General features: G+C 45.5%; 1 protein-coding gene across 1 annotated transcript in view; it reads left to right on the top strand.

The window, feature by feature from the left end:
- LOC142021855 (uncharacterized) overlaps positions 1 to 20,488 on the top strand; it is a 193,366-nt gene that overhangs the window by 8,920 nt on the left and 163,958 nt on the right. The window contains exons 5-8 of the mRNA XM_075011106.1: positions 2,361 to 2,538; positions 3,580 to 3,717; positions 5,299 to 5,488; positions 6,667 to 6,794. Of these exons, the coding sequence (XP_074867207.1) occupies positions 2,361 to 2,538; positions 3,580 to 3,717; positions 5,299 to 5,488; positions 6,667 to 6,794 (634 nt within the window). The remainder of the gene's footprint in view (positions 1 to 2,360; positions 2,539 to 3,579; positions 3,718 to 5,298; positions 5,489 to 6,666; positions 6,795 to 20,488) is intronic.

Below are 20,488 nucleotides of genomic sequence, written 5' to 3'. Positions count from 1 at the left end.
TGTCTTTTTGCTGTCAGGGGGACAGGAGAATAGTTCATTCAGTAGGGAAGAAGCGAATGAAACATATGTCTCACTGATTTGATCAAGGTAGGAACAGTCCTTGTGGCAGGAGCACATTAGAACTCTCTTCCCTGGGAAACACCTATGGCCAGTTGCGTTGGAACGGTTTTTGCTGAAATCTATTGAACAAAAATGTAAATCCCCTGTATGATGGAATCAAGCCACAGGGTGCTGCCACAACCACAACACCCCTAGTTCCAGCACCGCTGCCCAGGGTTGGCCTTTCTTTCCCTGTTCAGAGGACTTCCTGGTGAACAGAAGTCTACATTTTAATGCAGACCCTACTTACAGGGCCCCTCATGGCCAGGGGGCTGGGCAGAAGCGTTTTCTACAGAGATAGGGACTGAGTGTGCTCCTTTGAGGCAAGGACAGGTTTATATATAATATATGTTATGACCCCTGTACTGGTGGCCAGGTGTGTGTAGGCATCATGGAAGGAGCCATTCACAACACATGTGTGGGGAAGCCATTCATCGCCTTTTGGCATTTACCACAGGTGTAGAAGCGGGCGTCCGAGGGACAAACAGAGAATCAGTGTGTGAGACACACACACCCTGCTTGGCCCAAGAGTCACTGAATTCCCAGAAGTCTTTACCATGGAGTGATATTACTGTCTTCCATTCACCCAGTGCCACAGCCACTAACCTTAACTGGGTTCCCTGGGAGCTGCCCTGATTCAGTGTCTCACAGTGAAGGGGTTGGTTTTGCATTTGTAGAAGGGCCAAACCGTGGCTCTCGAGCTGCATGCAGCACTTTGATCAAAGGCACGTGGCTCCTGCTAGTTCGGAGCTGGGTTCACGTCTCATTTGTCTGTTCGTGCAGCGGCAGGTGAGCGGCTTTAGGGCTGAGATGACTCCCGCAGCTTGCCAGGGGGCCACATGACATGACCATGTTCTTAGCAGAGGGATGCACTCTGCCCTTCGCCTTCCCCTCCATCTGCGCAGACCACACCTCTGTCCTCCCCCGCCCGGCAGCCGCGTGGTACAGCCCAACCAAGGCTGCGAAAATAACTCGGTGATTGCAGCTGCCAGAATGGGCCATGGTTTTCATTCTTGTTGTGTCTGAGAAGTGGCAGGTGGGGGGCGGGGGAGAGTGGTGCTCCCAGGGCAGGGCTGGGGGTTGGAGGGGGAATTGGTTGGGGATTAGAGGAGGAGTGTTTTAGAGATGGGGAGGGAGGTTAATAGGGGATTGGGGACATGGGGAGGGCAAGTGGGATTAGTAGGGGATTGGGGGTGGGTGTTACTAGGGAGCGGGGACACAGGGCAAGCGGGATTAGGAGGCAATTGCAGAAGGGGCGCTACGAGGGAATTGTGATACTGGGGATTATTAGACAATTAGAAGAGGGATGTTGTTGGTCATTGAGCGAGTGGGGGGACACTGGTTGTGGCAGTGGAGAGATGATTGGTGAGAGGGTGATACTAATGCAGGGGTGGGGGGATCAAATCCACCTTGTGGACAGTGCTGGGCGCAGATGCGATGAACTCCGGGTCCAGTTTAGGGGCTCTCAAAGCTCTCTCCTGCCATCAGTCCTTGGCAAGGTGACATGGGGGTTAAGCAGCTGTGGGTTGAGCTGCTGCAAAGGGGTCGGGACCCCGGGTCGGGCTGCAGGCTGGGATCCAGGTCCCTGCTTCTCCCTTGCCTTGGGGGCTGTGGTGGTATCGGAACTGTTACTGTGGGGGGGGTCACTGCTTCCCCTTAGCTATAGGGATGAGGTCAGGTGAGGAAGGAGGTGTGGAGTGGGAGGAGGTTTTGCTGCTCCCCAGTGTGCTCCAAGGCTGCTAGCTCCATCCTGGCTCCTGCTTCCTGGGGGTCACTGTTCTGGGGCGCAGGGCGGTCTGGGCGGGTGAGGTGCTGGGTAGGTCACCTGCCTGGGGTGCAGCAATTGCTGCCCCTTCCTTGCCCCTCCCTTCCTATCCTGCCCGTGCAGGAGCAGCAGCTTGGGGGCTGCGGGGGGGGGCTGAGGAAGCAATGCTGCGTGGGTCTGTGGCGTGGCAGAACTCGCAGACAGGAGATGCAGGGAGTTCCAGGGACGGGCTGCAGGACAGCTTGCAGGGGAGAGGGGGAGAATTCCAGCTGGTGAGCAGGCAGAGGGCTTCCTTGCCAGGTTCCTAGCCTGTACTAGAGGGTGCTGTGAAACAAGAGAGGCTGTTACAAAGTGTGTGCGTGGTGGGTCTGTGACAGTGTAAGCCAGTCCCATTGGAGGGGTGCCGCCCGCTCAAAATATCTGCATGTGTGCAAATTCATGAGTCCCTATTGCACCCAGCGTCTGGACCTAGCAGCTGTGAACTCCTTTGTTGCAGGGAAGTACTAGAGCATCATCCACTTCTGTTTACTTTCCATGATGGGAAAATTCTGAAGATCTGTCCTCTGCAGCGTGAACAGACCTGGGTGCTGAACATCAAGCGGGGCATTCTCAGCGTTCTCCAGACATTGCCTGCAGCTGCCAGTGGAGGAACTGTTGAAGAGGTGTGCATTGCTGTACAGCAGGACAGGTTTTAGCTTTCTACTTTTCAATTGGCTAAAGGCTGTTGCCCCTTCGTGGCCAGTCAGTGGCTATGTGACAAAACTGGCCAATTTTGGCATTCTTGTTAGAAGCCTAAGAAGAGATGGGTCAGCTGCTACTCTGCTACTCCAGAGAAAAGCTCCTTTTTGCTCTAGGGCAGAGCAGGGCAAAGTGGTAGAAGGCGACTTGTGTTGTATCTAGTCTGTGGGCAAAGTCTGGACTTCTCTCAAGGGTAGGGTGACCATATCTCCCATGGCCACATACAGGATGGGGGGGCACTCCCCCTCCCCCTTCCCTGAGCCTCGGGGTGCTTCCTCCCCACCTCGGGGAAGTGGAAAGTAGCTAACCTGCTGGCTGCCTCAGTCGAGGAGAGCACGTTCCGACATACAGTGTGTGCTTTCTGGCAGGCAGCCTTTTTGGCGTCCTGAATATGGGACCGTCCCTTTGAAAACAGGATAGATGGTCACCTTACTCAAGGGCCTGATTCTGCACCCGCTAAACTAACAGGAGTTTAGTCACTGACTTCAAGGGGTTGTGAAATCAGGCTCCAAGTCTCTCAGCTGAGCATCATTTGAACACCGTGTTTGAAACCATAAGGGAAATTCTGCTCTGTTGCAGTGATGTAAATCTGGAAGTCAGGGTTTGCCTGAGGGCAGTGCAGCCTAAAGTCTTACTGGCACTTAAACATGTGCCTAAAATTGAACATGTGGCCATATGCTATCTTGAGTGGGAATGTGTTTTCTGAATCAGGGTGGAAGGTAAAAAACAGTGAGATGTATTAAAAATCTTTCAGCTTGAAGTTCAACCATTCTACCTTACTATTAAAAGCTAAGATCATTTCACAAGGCTCTTTTGAATGCACGTGCCTAGCCAGGTATGCCTGGCTGAGCTAATGAATTGGAAGGGATAATTTAGTGCCCTAAGTCTTTGCTAGTTCATGAAAGCAAGTATAGATAAGTGTGTGACTATGTACATAAATAGGTTGCTTTCTTGGTTTTGTATGTTTGTTGTACTAGATGGATATCCTGGGAAACTGCCCAACCAAATACCAGCGGAAAGGTCCTCTTGTTTTGAAGGCAAAAGACTTAAACCTGTGTTCTCACCGGTATTCAGGTTTTACTTCCCTGCAGTCTAGACCTCTGCCTGATGTGCCGGTAAGGAGTGGGGACTGGTTATGGGCCTCCCAGGAGTCCTTGCTAATTTCCTGAAGTGATTAAAAATTGCTAGGCCTGCTAAGTATTTATAACTGCAGGCTGATGTCAGATTTATTTTGTGATGAGTGTTTCTGCTAATCAAAGTGTTTTTGATTATTTACAAAACAGTTACTCAGGCCCAATTACACTTTAAGAATTTCCATCCTGCCTTAAATCCTCAGAAATCAAACCATGTTAGATAGGCATTAGGTTTACAGTCTCCTTTGTTTTCACTAAGATTTGCTGTTATGTGTCACAACTAATGAAAAGAACATATTTCATGAGAAGCACAGTGCATTCCTGTATGCCCTTTAACTCTGCCTTGGCATGTATACGTGACAGTAACATTTTTAATGGCACAATCACAATTGACTATATTGTCAGGCTTTCTTCATCAAGTAGGTTGGACAATTCATAGCCAACCATTCACTATATCTCTCTGAGGCTTTTCTGAGAAGCCATCTCCCTCATTTTTAAGTTGCAAATGAGGCAGCTGATCAATAGTTTGTATACTCACTGTTCAATGAGCATATTCGAGCCTCATACGTAACACACCATTCCACCTGTGGGGCGACTGTAATGGGGAGTCATTTGGACTCCTGATTCAGTCGCTATATCTTCGTGGCTTCTTGCCCATGTAATGTCTCTGTACAATTGAGAAAGGTGCCTTGGAATGGCAACACTTAGCTTGAGCAGCAAACAGTTTTAAACCTGATTTTGAGCTCTTCTAGCAATGACTGAATTTACTTGACAGATCTTCTTTTACTGAGTCATTAATCACAGAACTGAGGTATGTATGGGACCGAACTGGTTAAAACTCATGGGTTGGATAATCCTCCCTCCTTGCCTCAACAATATATGATGCTTAATGAGGTTGGTTGAAACTAAAATTGGGAGTTAAAACAGAAAGCTGTGGATGGAAAAAGGCTTATATGAGCTGAGTGTCAAGTTTTTGGAAAACCACTAAAAGGTGTTTTTGAAACCTAAGGCTTTCCCGGTCGGTGCTCATGTCTGTTTTTTACAAACACTAGCAACAGAAATAAGTCAGCCAGACCTACAGTACTAGCCAGCTGTCAGCTACTTTATATTAATAGTGTTAGTTGTACTCAAACCTTTGCTGGCAAAATAGACCTGGTAAAATCGGTGCTTTCTGGAATAAAATGAATGGGTCCAGTTCTGAATGCAAGTTGGTGCGAGTTCCATTTCAGAAAAGGGAAGGGCAGGTCAGAAATTGGAACCTCAAGGAATCACAGCTGAGTAGACAGGAATATCTCAGAGCTTGGATCCTCTGTGAAGTCTGTGCCCCCCAGCAGGAATTGTATGAATCAATCTTGGTCACAAAGCGTTTTTTTCTGATTTGTCAACCTTGATTACTGTTTTTGGTTCTCTGTGCCTTAAATATTGAGTCTGTTCTGGTCTGGCTCTGGTCTGAAGAAGTGGGTCTGTCCCATGAAAGCTCATCACCTAATAAATTGTTTTGTTATTCTTTAAAGTGCTACTTTACGGCTTTTTCATTTTCTCTGAAATGTTTGTTTTTCTCAGTCACAGCAGCAGCTCCTGTCCTCCAAACTGGAATGTGCTCAGAGCTTTAAGGATGGAATCCTGTCAGAGGCCAAATGCACTGAATCCAGTCTTGTCACCCCTTTCTCTAGGAATGGCACTGGGGCAAAGACCCAGACACAGTCCTCATTGAAACTATTCCAAGTGGAAGCAAACACATTGTGCAATACAGGTTAGTTGAAGTTTCCAGCAATAGCAGATTAAAGTGCTTTCCTGGGGAAAGATGGAGAAAAAAAGGGCTGTCTCTTGCCTTCACACTGCCTATAGGAACTCCCTTTGTACAAGATCTTTCCTTTCACATGCTAAAGGGCATGGAACAGGGGCTATATCTGTGGATCCTGGGCAGCTGCCCATTGCCTGCTCTGGAAGAGAAGGTCCTGAAGCTCTCGAGGGCTGGAAGAAAGTCAATTTCCAAAAATGGTGAGTGTGGTGTTCACAACTGAGCACTTGCAGATCTGACTTCTTCCATGGCCATCTCCTGCTTTGTGTCTTTCCTAACTCATGAATATACCAAGTGGAGCCCCCGTTTCCATCCATTTCCTCATTTCACTGGGCTTGTCTCCATTAGCACAAGAATTTGGTGTAGTTAACAGGAGGTTTCCCCAAGTACTGATTAAGGAGGGGATCTAAATGGTGAATTTCGATTTCCCTGTAAGTTATTTTTTTTTTAAAAATCCTAATTTCTCAGAATGCTTATAGACTGACATATGAAGGTAAGTTTATAGTCTGAGTACAAACATGTCTCTTTAGCACTCCGTGTTTCTGTTGGGTTCGGGAATGGAGGACTGGGCCAGTAATGCCATAAATAGATGGGTTGTGATGAAAATAGGCAGGCAAGGTGTGGGACAGGGAGTATCAAAAGAAGGTGTGATTTGCTTTTGTTGCATATCTTGTTTGTTCCATGTTTGTATGGCTTTTTTTGCAGGTTACATTCTTCTTTAGGCAATATGCTTAAACACATGCTTAATTTTAAGCATAAGAGTACATCTGTTGACTTTAATTTAGCATATATTTTAGAATGTTGTGGAGCTGAAGCTGTAGATTTTGTCCTCATTACCAAAAAACATTTTTTTAATTGTAGTTTACCAGTTGTGAGCCATCCAATGGAAAACCCTAGTGGAGACAGAGAGCTATATTTTTTTTTAATGGGAGGAGGCTTGGCAAGGTCAGAACACTTATTTAACTTGCAAAACTACACTGCTTTATCTATGCTAGGATATTGCACACACATTAATTATCCTGCAGTAAAAACATACCTTTTTTGGCAGTGAAGACACACCTCAGAGCATACTATACCACTCCAGGATTTAGTATCAGCCATGAAAAATGTTTTTTTCTGTATGTTTCCAGTGAACGCCAATGATCTCTATGTGAGTAATATGCTGTATGAACAGGAAGAGAATGAGAGGCCACCCATGGAAGAGGAGGTGGCTGAACTGGTGCGGAAGCTCTGCTTAACACCCACTATGAGTTTTGAAGTAAGCCTTCTTTATATGACATCTACCTCATGTCCATTAGTGGAATTATCAAACATTTGGTGCTATGATGTGTTTCACACAAGTAGTCCCTGACTCCCAGCAAGGTAGGTTTATATCCTAATGCTCTTGTCCTTTTTAGTTATATCATAGGAACAAAGCTGCGTTAGGAAAAGGGTGAACTCATTTGGGATTCAGCAGGCATAGGATGATCCTCTTATTTATTATCATTAGGACCACAGGCTGAACCTCTCTACTTCAGACCTCTCTCATCTGGCAACATCCATAATCCGGCATGATTTTTAGTCAATTGGATGACCACTTATCATGGGTGTGGCCAAGTTTCCCATAGTCTCATAAAATTTGTGTACAGCCACCAGTCCTGGCTCTCAGTGTTCTGTGCTGTTATTTAGCTGTAATTAACTCTAAATGTCTTCTAAGAGCCCAGTAAGCAATGGAAGTGTTGATAATAGACGATGCTGACATCCCATGGTCCGGCAAATTTTCCCATTTGGCACCAGTCAGGTCCCGACGGTACTGGATTGGAGAGGTTCAACTTGTACAGTAAGTAGTGAGAAGTTTCAGGCCCCACTGTGCTAGGGGCTGTACTAATGGAGGGGAAGACATGATTGCTGCTGTGGAAAATTTGCAATCTAAGTTGAAACAAGATACAGCAAACAACAGGAAAGAAGGAGGATATGGGTAACAGCAACAATATTATATGGATTTGTAGGTCAGTTATTGCACACCTTGACAGTTCCTGCCAAACCATTTGATTTTTTTTTTTAAAATATAGAAAATCAGCTATTCTTGAATGCTGCTCAACACACCCAATACCCAACATACCCAACCTGCTGACTTCTTGCACGGCTCCATTTCTGCCTCTATTATAGGTTACTTTTGTAGCTTTGGGAAAGTTACTCAAGCTTTCCATGTCCCAGTTGCTCATTTTTGTAATAAGGTTCATAATATGTCCCTCCCTGAGTCCCCTGCAGAATTAATTGTTACCTTAATTCACACTAGCGAGACCATCCAGGGTTACACTAGTAAGGATTTATTGATTGAGGAATTAACACTCCACTCCCTGCACTATATGGTTAACTAAAGAGGACAGAGCTGCCACTAAAGGTTTAAACCAGAGAGGGAACCCACTATCTCTCACGCCACCCTAACACACTCAGCACTCACGCATTTGCATAGGCACATGGGTTGCAGAAGCCAAGGCATGGCTTGGGTCAGCCTGCTGATCACAGCTGGGGAGCTGGTCAGGAAACAGATTGGCTGCAGGAAGGCAAGAGGAGAAGGAGGGCCACTGCCACATGCTCTCTCCGTTTGTCACTTCTGTACAACCTCTGTGACTCATTCACATTCATCACCAAGGAACATGCCCAGACTTCCCTTGACCCAGCAGCTCCTTTGTTCAGCCTTAATTGGGTTGATGACTCATCTCCATGTGCTCAGCCTTGCTGTTTCTAACCTCAAACACACAATAATGTCCACTCACACACACATTCATATCTGAGGGGAGAAATGCAATTTAGAGCAAGTTACAAGCAGAGTGGATGGCCCTTACAAAAAGATTACAAAGTTGCAAGGCTCAAACACCAAGCTTACAGTACATTTCTGAACTCATAAAGCAAAATTGTTTAGAGTTACAAATTTGGAAGGTAACAGAGATTTGGAAGGTTTCACAAAGATTACAGAGTTGCAAGGTCTAAGATTACAATGAGTTGCAGAGTTTAAAGGCGATGCAGCAGAAACAATTACAAAGCTTCCGAAAATCATTTACAAATCATCAGTAAAGAAGTGTCTTAGAAGACAGCTGCTCCCCTCACCCCACAATGCAATCCGCAGGAGGTTTTGTCAGCCTCTAAGTCACATGTTGGCAGGACTTCACAGTTTAGTGCAGGGATTGGCAACTGGCAGCTCCGGAGCTGCATGTGGCTCTTTAAGGAGCCATTTGCAGCTCTGAATGCTGCAGCCACTGAGTCCTCCTGCGACTCTGGAGGCTGCCAACACTTAAGCAAAAATCTGAATTCAGATGCCCACTGTTAAACCAACTGAATTTAGTGTTTTTGTTTAAGCAGTGGCAGCCTCTGGAGCCACTGAGCAGTCAGCTGCTGCAGGGTGCCCCAGAAGAGAAAGCTGGCAGGGCAGGGGGCCACCCGGGTTGTGTGTGGGGGAAGTGCTAAGCCCACAGGAGAGCTGGGGGGAGGGGCGGCTGATCCTGCCCCTGCTGGAGCCATGTAGCTACACTGAGAAGGCAGAAGCAGGGGGCAGTAATGGGGGGGGAAGGCACAGCAGCCACCATGGTGGAGCAGCATTGTCGGAGGCAGGTTAATCCTGGGGATGGGGGGTTGGGTTTGGGGCTGAGAAGGGTTAAGCCTGAGGATGGGGGTGCGGTTGGGGCTCAGAGGAGTCAAGCCTGAGGGTGGTGGGGGGTGTGGCTGAGGCGGGTTGAACCTAGGGATGGGGGGGCAGGTTTGTGGGATGGGGGGATTTGGGGGCTGAGGCAAGTAAAGCCTGGATATGGGGGTAAGAACTTTCTAACTGCTACAAATCATTGTGTGTGTGTGTGTGTGTGTGTGTGTGTGTGTGTGTGTATGCTGTTCTTAAAATAGGGATGACACAAAGTACAGTTTGATGTTATTTATTAAGGACTGTCTCATATTTACATGCATTGTGGCTCTAGAAGGATTGATTTGTAACTGAATTTGAAGAAAATGGTTCTTTTTGTTATTTTGATTGCAGACCCCTGGTTTAGTGTTTTTCCAGAAGTCCATGTGTAAAATAAAGTAATAGCTTGGGCAGAGGCTATTATGCAACGTTAATTGTAGCGTGTGTGTGAGGGGTTCAAATACTATGGCACTGAGTGGCACTGTAAAGCTTGAAGGGTTAAATAGCAGTGGTTCCTTGCAGTGGGGTGCACACTGCTTACTGTTTGCTATAGACACTAGGAAATAAAGTTGAGTTTATTAAAGCTGATTTTATACCAGTACATTTTATAAAGTTGATGGTGTGTCCACACGTTTAGAAAGTCAACACAGTGTGTCCCAATTACCTTTGCTAAGTTCAACTTTGTCAGCAATGCATTGTGGGTACCTACCCCTCAGTTCATAGAATCATAGAGCTGGAAGGGACCTCAGGAGGTCATCTAGTCCAGCCCCCTGCTTCAAGCAGGATCAACCCCAACTAAGTCATCCCAGCCAGGACCTTTTCAAGCCGGGACTTAAAAACCTCTAGAGATGGAGATTCCACCACCTCTTTTGGTAACACATTCCCAGTGATTCACCACCCTCCCAGTGAAGTAGTTTTTCCTAATATCCAACTTACACCTCACCCTCTTCAACTTCAGACCATTGCTCCTTGTTCTGCTGTCTGTCACCACTGAGAACAATTTCTCTCCATCCTCTTAAGAGCTCCCCTTCAGGAAACTGAAGGCTGCTATTAAATCACCCCTCAGTCTTCTCTTCTGTAAACTAAATAAGCCCAAATCCCTCAGCCTCTCCTCATAGGTCATGTGCTCCAGCCCCTTTATCATTTTTTTGCCCTCCCCTGAACCTGCTCCAGCAAATCCACATCCTTTTTATACTGGGGAGCCCAAAACTGGACACAGTATTCCAGATGTGGCCTCACCAATGCCAAATAGAGTAGAAGAACCCCTTCTCTAGATCTGCTTGAAATTCTCCTCCTAATGCACCCTACCATGCCGTTAGCCTTCTTGGCTACAAGGGCCCACTGTTTACTCATATCCAGCCTTTCATCCACCATTACCCCTAGGTCCCCTTCTGTCGTACTGCTGCTGAGCCAGTCAGTCTCCATGCTATAACAATGCTTGGGATTCTTCTGTCCCAAGTTCCTGCATTCCTGTTGCATTTTGGGTTTCTGTGCAAGTGTGTTATGGGAAAAAATGTGCTCCAAGTAGTTGTGGGTGTCTGATGTCGTCATGCCAGAGTACATTGCCCTCACTCCCTGCTGCCATTGAAAACAAACTGCCAAATGCCTTTTTGTGCCACTTTTCTACAGCTTGCCCCAGCACATGCTATTACAAGGCTTGCAGACCAGTCCTGAGAAATGTAAAATGCAGAAATAAAAATCTGAAAAGTTTCAATTTGGAGCTATTGAAAATATAGGTTTTTTTGTATTGTTGAAATACTTAATTTTGATCATGTTATTTTGATTCATTTCAATTTAACCCAGCAGGTGTGTGGTTGGGGGACAGCCATGTGGTGTGGGGGACAACCAGAGAGCCCAGAAGCTGTGTGGTGGTGGGTGGTGGGGCAGACCAAAAGCCTGGCAGCCACGTGTTGGGGTGGTCAAGCTGGAGAGCCCAGCAGCTGCGTTGCTTGGAGAGTAGCTGGAGAGCTGAGGCTGATTCCTGCTGCTTGTTTCCTAGTTCCTGCTCACCTGAAGAGCAGTGGAGGTGGAAGTGATGGTCAGAATGGACACATTGGGGGCATTGTGGGATATTTCTGGAGGTCAATAAAATCAAATTAAATAACGCTGTGTTTGCATTAGCATTAAGTTGATCTTGTAAATTCGAATTTCGTGTTACTCTTTGTGAAAAAGCTGGAATAGAAAAGTCAACCTTAGGATCTCTTAAAACTGACCTAATGATATTTGTAGCGAAGGCAGGTACATTATAAAATTGCCATTATAAAACTCCCTTAAAATCAACTTTATGCTCTAGTGCAGACATAGCCATAGGAGTGTGTACAATATTCATGGCCATGAGAAATGCTTTTAAAATTGTTACAGAATTATTCATGAGATGTAACAGGAAAGACTCAAATATCTCTTCATAATTATAGTTCTAATGTAACCATATTGCAGTTTCTGAGTGAGGTAATGCTAAGTAACTTTAAAGGGATCCCATAAAGGTGACCGCAATTCCTGTTTGTTTGTTACAAAATGTCAGTGCACACAGTTGGGAAATGATGATTGTTCAGCATATTAAATGAATGTACACATTTGGGCCAAATTAATCCCCGGTGTAACTCTTTTGCATTCATTTCAGTTACACCAGGATTGATGTTTTGCTCCATTTGTCCCCGTTAGACCTCTTTGGGGTGGCAAAGAGGAGAGAGAATGGTGTGCTGTAGTTCCCTTTCATGTCACTTCAGTGTTTGGGATGTAAAACATGTTCATTTATTTATTCTTAATTCTTTCCACAATAAATATTTGTTTAACGAGTTTAAAAGGCTGAAAACTTTGAGGTGCCACTTTATATATAATAATTTGTAATGTCTCCGAGTTTCCATGTGGTATGTAGCTGGGGACCCAAAGTGGCATGTTTGGACTAGCGGTTAACATGGTTTACGGCACAGGCTGCTGAATGTGAATAATTCTGGCATGACTTCAAGTCGATTTGCTGCCAGCCTTCAGAATTAAAATAAAAGATCCCTGTAAGTGGATTTGTGAATGATAAAGCATGCTTCATTTCTCTTGGGATCCTCCACTCACAGTCATAGGTCTTTCTTTTTGGTAAGTAGGGAGAGGGTGGCTTCAGCCTCTTGCCCTGTTCATTATTCAATCTGTTTTTGTAACATAGGGACCAGAGAGAAAGTGGTGGTCTGAAGGGTCTGATCCTGGAGGCCAGTGGGCATTTAGCGTAAGGTCTGTGTGATTTCTTGCCAGAGTAATCCTGTGGGGACCCCAGCCAGGGATTCGGGAGTTAGTCCGTAGGCACTCTGCATGTGTGCAGTCCAAGGGGGTTTAATAAACTGACCTATTGTCAGATGCCTCTACCAGTGTGGTGTTCTGGCGTCTGTTCTGCTCTCTTGTGTGTTGATAACCTTGGGCTGCATGCACGTGCTCTCCTTGGAATGCAGTGTAGGCTCTGCATTTAGCCCACACTGCAGACTTCCGAGAGCCCACAGTAACCGCAAATCAGACAAGGTTCGAAGGCCGTGGAACCAGGTTTACTGTCAAACAACATATGGACTCTAGTACCCTGGATGTCTAAATTAGATGTCAGCAATTTATAAGTATACACTCTGACAAGGAATGCAGCCCTGGTGACCAGTTAGGACGCTCTGTTCTTCCCTTAGCTGGTCAACATCACCTTTCTGAGTGACACTTCTGTATATAGGTACACACAAATTACATATCTATTATGTATTCCAGATGCAACCCTTTAAATGTATGAGATTAACACCCCTTGACATAGCTGGATACTACCCATTACCTTCTAGATGGTGGTACAATCAAAACAACATCATACTGTCATACTGACCCTGGCTGTACCTGCCTCAGTATGTCCCTGTTATCTATGGGGAGCATACTGGTACCAAGCAAGATGTTCTGCTACCTTCCTGGAATGTTCAAGTGTATAACCCGTGTCTGACACTAAGTATGTGTTTGTTAACAGCCCTGTCTCATGTCATATTCCTGTGAGCTGGAACATGCCTTGTTCACAGCTCGGCTTTTTGCTTTCTGCTAACAAGTTTAACCCTAAGTCGTTCAGGTCTGAGGCGCTTTTAGCTTTATTGTTCAGGCTTGGAGCCTTTAGCTTTACACCAAGCCTGATTGTCAGGCCCTCTTAGTACTACATTCCCTGACTTTTTGTCTTTTTATGGGGAGGTTGTTTACCCATTGTCCCAGAACAGCATAATGCATAGACTGAAGGTGACCCAATGGGCTAAACACTTATATGGCCATCTTAATTTCCTAGTCTACACACTCATGCCCCATCTGTCCCATGGTTGGCACATTCCCCCGTATAACTGATGGACAGTTTGATTTGTCAGTTCTGATTAGTCCCTTACAGTGGGCTGGGGAATGTTAGGCGTGAGACCATAACTGCTATGTGAGGTTAAAAGGGTTTGATGGCATAAGGGTCATTTTGCTACTGTTTAGCTGTGTCTACACGTGCAAGCTACTTCAAAGTAGCGGCACTAACTTCGAAATAGCGCCCGTCGCGGCTGCACGTGTCGGGCGCTATTTCGAAGTTAACTTCGACGTTAGGCGGCGAGACGTCGAAGTCGCTAACCTCATGAGGGGATCGGAATAGCGCCCTACTTCGACGTTGAACGTCGAAGTAGGGACTGTGTAGACGATCCGCGTCCCGCAACGTCGAAATTGCCGGGTCCTCCATGGCGGCCATCAGCTGGGGGGTTGAGAGATGCTCTCTCTCCAGCCCCTGCGGGGCTCTATGGTCACCGTGGGCAGCAGCCCTTAGCCCAGGGCTTCTGGCTGCTGCTGCGGCAGCTGGGGATCCATGCTGCAGGCACAGGGTCTGCAACCAGTTGTAGGCTCTGTGTATCTTGTGTTGTATAGTGCAACTGTGTCTGGGAGGGGCCCTTTAAGGGAGCGGCTTGCTGTTGAGTCCGCCCTGTGACCCTGTCTGCAGCTGTGCCTGGCACCCTTATTTTGATGTGTGCTACTTTGGCGTGTAGACGTTCCCTCGCAGCGCCTATTTCGATGTGGTGCCGCGCAACGTCGAAGTTGAACATCGACATTACCAGCCCTGGAGGACGTGTAGACGTTATTCATCGAAATAGCCTATTTCGATGTTGCTACATCGAAATAAGCTATTTCGATGTAGGCTTCACGTGTAGACGTAGCCTTTGAGAGCAAGGGCTTTAGTCCTGAATATAAATTACAAGGAACTAATAAAAATCATGTAGGTGAATAAACAATATGGCTGGGATATTGCTATGTGAATGGCTATGTCTACACGACAAGACAATCTGAATTTATTAAAATCAATTTTATAATGCCGGTTTTTTAAATTGGATTTTGAATATTGTCACTTCCCACAGGCTCCCAACAAATTCGACATATTGCTTCCACACTGAAATCACCAAACATCTGTGGTTGCAACAGTGCATTGTGGGAACTTATTCCAAAGTTCCCTCAGCCCTGCATTCTGAGCCGGGAGCCAGGTACAGCAGAGCTGTCAGTTTCCCAGATTCCTGCACCTTGGAGGACCCAGGAAACTGATAGCACAGCATCCCTGGTCAATTTCCTGGCTCCCACTAGCAGGGCAGAGCTGGGAGCCAGGTGCAGCATGTAGCTTTGTGGAATACATACGGGACAGTTGTGGAGGCTAATACATTCTAATTAAGGACATGGAGCTTCCACACTAGCCTTTATTTGGGATTTTAAATTTGAAATTGGTGCTTCCCATCTGTTAATATCAACATTTTGTTATCAATATTAGGGCAGACTAAATTGAGCTAATGGCATCTATAGTGAAGACAGTTACATTTTAATGTCAGGCTAACTCCTTTAAATTTGATTTTATCTGGTAGTGTAGATGCAGCCTCTCTGTGTGTGTGTGTGTGTGTGTGTGTTAGAAGAAAAAGGGATATTGCTATGTGAATAGGGATGTGAGAGAGCTCCACAGAAATGTGATTAAAAGGTGTAAAGTTGAATGTACACAAACATGAGTGCTTATCATTACCTGTTAACCATCTGCATTGAGTTTTGGTTTGTTAATCTTAATTCACGTTCCTAATTCCTCACATGATGATTTTCCACAATGGTGGTGGTAACAGCCAGTTTTATTCCTTCCCTAATTCTGTACTGCAATCTAGCCCTTTTAGCTTGCCAGTGTGTATAAGAGCACATTCCCAATATGGCCACTATGGTGATGGCCTGGCCTCCCATTAAGACAGTACTTGCAGTCCTCTCACTGGATGTAAAGTGACATCCTCTGGGATGGTCCACTGGATGGACGCTTCTACCTCTCTTTGCACACTGTCTATTTCCTCTATCTTCTGTCGAATCAGTTGAGCTATGACTATTAGGGCCTCTTTTGTTCTTGCTACCAAGTTATGTACGTCCAGCTGTAACTGTTCTACAGGAGGAAACAAATCAACTAAAAGATCTTGCAGGTGTCTTGGAAGAGTGAGTTCCAGTAGCAGGGTTAACATTGCGTATTGGCCAAAAGGCATGGGAACCAATTTGAATTATGCTGGTTACAGGCACACAAAATCCAGTATCACTGGCGGGAACATGTGTCTGGGTTTGGAAGAATGTAACTCAGAGTACAGAATGTATCTTGTATCCATACCACCTCTTTAATCACTTCTTTGTGTACCATGCAAACCGAGCTTCTTTTGGTATTATTAGTGTCAATTGTGGCATAGCATTCACACAGCCACCATCCATTATGCTTTATCCAGCAACCCTGATTAACCCCAAGTCAGTTTCAGTGACCACATGCAGAGGGGTAATGTATGCATGTGCTGTTTACCACAGTTCCTACGCTGTTTGCATAATACACCTTGACCTGCTCCTGCATCTATGTAGGGATGGCCAACCTAAGGTGCACGATTAGCATCCTCATGATGTAATTTAGGTATTTTGTCAGATATCACAAAGTGTAGAAATTCTGGATCAACCTGATTTATTCCTTGTTCCTGCACGTACTTTATGATGTCTGTGTGATCCAGTATTTGTGCCCAACTCTGTAACTGCTTAATTTTACTTGGTACGTTTGTGTTTGCCTGTTAGGGGTTGTGAAGTTTGGAGGTATTACCAGAACCTACCTCTAAAATTACAGTAAAAACAAACAAAGCGTACCAGCACAGAAGAAGAGTGTGGCCCCATCAGTCCAGCCATGCAAAACATGGATCTCAGTGAGAGCTGCAGGCGCTTGATGCCTGACAGGATGGGTCCTGGGGTTCCACATCCATGGGGCCATGTCTGTGGATTCAGTGGTGCTCCTCATGTTGGCCTTAATCCTCTCAAGGAAGTCTAGCATGCTTCAGCCAAAGCCATTGGTGCTGAACCGTTAATGGCTGCGTGTGTTTGTGGTGAGTTCTAGTCGTAACCTACAAGCTGCTGCTTTCTGGGGCAAACTTACTAATCAGCTGCCTGCAAACTTTGAGGAAGAGGAACTTTCAGATAGGAATCCTTCCCTGTCCCCTTAGGCATTATAAAGCACAGAGGCTATTCAAATACGGCTGACATGTTACGAGAGCCCTATGGGGTGCAGCAGCGCAAGCTTTTGGTGCATAAGTGTGTTTCCGCTTGACGTTGGAGAGGCCTCCATTAGAAGTGAGAGGCCTGTCTGTTAGCTACGTTCAGTCGCTTCTCTGTTAGACTGGCATCAGTCAGTATTGGTTATGGTCTTTGTAATGAAGATACCAGTCCAGTGGGAAATACAGAGATCATCGTTGTGCCTTTCATGTAGGACACTGATCAGTCAATAGATAATGTCAGATCACTACTGGCCTGAGCTGAACTTACCTAGCAGTGCCTGGAAGTGAGCAGCTCCACATTCCATTAATATTTGTTGCCAATAATAAAGGCTTTTCAAAGTGGAACGGTATGAAGAAATAGACATAGAAACAGAAGACAATGTTTGTGGCTTGAATGTTACTCATGTTAAACATACAGCTAGAGAAGCTGCATGGTGGCAGGGTTCTATACCTGGTTTGGCCTCTGACCTGCTGTGTTACCTTGGGCAAGTCATTTCCACCTCCAGTTTCCCTTCCTTTCTTTTTTTCAAATTTTCTCTTTGGGGCATGGGTTATCTCTTAATTAATATGTTTATATAAAGCTCCTAGCACAGTAGGACCTTGGTCTCCACTGGGGGCTGTAAGTGCTACAGGAATACAACAGTTGCAGTGAAATTTAACCCTGAAAAGTAAATCTTTCTGGCTCACTTAAGCCCCGGTTAAACTCCAAAGCCTGCTCCCACCTCCTCCACAGGGTCCAAGTTAATGAGAGATGAGGTGCAGGACTAGGGGTGCAAATGAAGAGTGTATATGCTGCCTGGATGTTGTAGAACCCAGCTCTGCAGGGGAGTGCTGCCTGTTGTTGTACAACATACGAGCTCTCTTGTCAGGAGTGTGGACCTCTCAGAGAGTAGTTGGTGCTGGGTAGTGGCTGATGAGCTGGGCGGGTTAGTATAGGTATTTGTTCAGTGTGGCATGAGACTCAGGGGAAAGGGCTGGGGAGAGAGGTCACAGTCGCTACAACAGGAACAAGGGGACTTGCAGTCACCCATGTAAAGTTACAACCTCAGTAGTTACTCCTATCTGATTAGATGGGCATGGTGGTTTGACCCTTGTATCAAAGGCCAGTGAGTAAGGGTGGGACTGGAGAAAAGGAAGAAGGTCTGCCTGAGTCTTTGCTTGATATGATAGAAAGTTCCCAGTCTAAGGATTAAGTAGTTCGGCTGCTGCTTTAGGTGAAAAGCAGGGAGCAAAGGTTGGCTAGTGGAGCTACAAAAGCACAGTAAATGAAGGATTAATTTTATAAGTGCTGGACCTTGTGTGATGGTATTTCAGAACAGATGATGAGGCTATGTGCTGTTTGGAAAATGCCATAATACTGCCATCTTGGACTCCAGAAGCTCTTTTGAATGGGGAGTGGAGCCCTTTTAAAATGCAGAATCCAGAATAAAGTGTCCCCAGGGGAATGAAAGTTAGTTTTCCCAGTAGCAGTTTGTCACGTGTTTCTCCAAAATGTCACATTAACTTACTGTATGTGGGAGGCTTGTTTTGTAAATTGCTAAGATTATCTCAAGTATCCATTGTCTGTTCAGATGCCCAAAAGATAATTTAATTATTCATAATATGCATGTCTCAGCCCCGGAGACAATTGGTTGTCAGCTGTTTTCAGTGTTCCATGGGACTCCTTCTGTGTGACAAGAAGTTTCAAATGGGCCTGCATTATTCCCACATCCACCTTTTTGTTTTTCATTCACATCCTTCCAACCAATAAGATGTCCTCTGGGCGAGAAAGGGAGTTATGGGAATGCCCACGGCGTTGTCTGGGAGACCCCTTCCTTGGCATCCATGTGTCACTTATTTGTCTCCCTATTGTCTGACTCTGAAAGCAGCAAGATTATGCAATTTGTTCAGGAAACAAAAACATGAATAAATAGAGAGGAAAATACCCCAAAACAGTGAACAGGGAAGAGGAGGAGGAGGAGGGGGAACTGTGTCACTCCCCAGGAAGCGGAGGGTTTTTAAAATGCCATTATAAGAATGAATTGAATTTCAATGTGGATGAAGATTAGCTAATGGACCATGAATGGAACAAGCACAGAATTAAAAAAATCAAAGAAAGGAAAGAAGCAACAGTCACTTTCAGAGACATTTATAGTGAGGTCCTGATGCAGCTACTGCAGTGGCCTACATTAATACTGTGCTACTGGACTGGCAGCCCTTGAAAACTCAGCAGTGTAGTCACCAAACAGGTGCAGCATGGCACAGCTAGCTCCTCCACACTGCATACTTACTGCCCCACCCTTTCAGCTCTAACCTTGACAGATGATTCTAGGACCAAGAGGTTAGTTTGTTCTCTATCCCCACTTGCTCCTTGGCCTCAGTTCTAAAGTGTTTCGAACAGCCGCTAATTAGTATCAATTGGGATGGTGTTTCTGGTGTGGGCGCTTTTGTGCTGTGAACTGGACTCGTGGCTTGTGAATCTAGGGAGCAAAGCTGAATCCTTCCCTGGTAACATAGATGTTGGAAGAGAAAAGATGATAGGGAGACACTATAAATTGCTTTGATTTGATTTTAGCGGCTACGACTGTTCCTTAACTCCAGGACTTGTCAGTAGTTACTCTTAATGCACAGTTGGCCTCAGTTATGAACAGAAAACTTCACAGAGAATGCTTAGAAGACAGAAGTGGATCAGGTCCCATCTGCTTTTAAATATCCCAAGTGATGGGATTTCTGTCACTTCCCATGGGAGACTGTTTCATCCTTTAATAAAGTGCACTGTCGAGAAGTATTTGCAGCCCAAGATGTACTCCTTTAGTGTTAATTTAAATGTGTGTCCTTGGTGTTTACATGATCTATGAATTTGTAGATAGTTCTCATGTCTTCTCTTAGCTGTCAATGAACAAAAAGATTGTTTTTACAAATCTTTCATTGTAAGCCCCCTCTTCCCTCCAGCCATCAGCCAGTTCTGTTGCTTTTCTGTCAACTCCTTGAAGTTTGTCAGTATCTCCTGATAATAATTTGGGTTTAACTCCCAAACAGCAATTATAAATAGTATATATCTAATGGATCAAATTAGAATTAGCAGGCCCTTACTTAAGAAAACAAGGTTCCAGGCTAAACCTGAATGAAATCAGTTAACAGAAATAAATGAAATTTCTATAACTATCATGTACACTGCCATCAGTTATCCCATCCCAGAATGTACACTTCTCAGTTATTAGAGTTGCAGATACCTGCTTGTATTGACACGCTTGCAGGTATTCCACTGGATTGCAGACAGCTCAGTGGAGGTTGTGTGTGTTCAGTCCAGGCAAGGCAACAAGCTGACCAGCCTTTCTCACACTGGAGCTGTCCCCTCTGGCACTTTAACAGGCACAGATGAGGTAAACAGGAAGAAGTTTAATAAGGACAAATGCAAAGTGCTCCACTTGGGAAGGAACAATCAGTTTCACACATACAGAATGAGGAGAGACTGTCTAGGAATGACTACAGCAGAAAGGGATCTAGGGGATTATAGTGGACCACAAGCTAAATATGAGTCAACAGTGTGATGCTGTTGCAAAAAAAGCAAACATGATTCTGGGATGTATTAACAGGTGTGTTGTGAACAAGACACGAGAAGTCATTCTTCCGCTCTACTCTGCGCTGGTTAGGCCTCAGCTGGAGTATTGTGTCCAGTTCTGGTCTCCACAGTTCAAGAAAATGTGGGGAAATTAGAGAGGTCCAGAAAAGAGTGACGAGAATGGTTAAAGGTCTAGAGAATGTGACCTATGAAGAAAGGCTGAA

Source organism: Carettochelys insculpta, chromosome 16, assembly GCF_033958435.1.
Source record: "Carettochelys insculpta isolate YL-2023 chromosome 16, ASM3395843v1, whole genome shotgun sequence".
NCBI lineage: Eukaryota > Metazoa > Chordata > Testudines > Carettochelyidae > Carettochelys > Carettochelys insculpta.
This window is presented reverse-complemented; position numbering and strand designations above follow the sequence as displayed.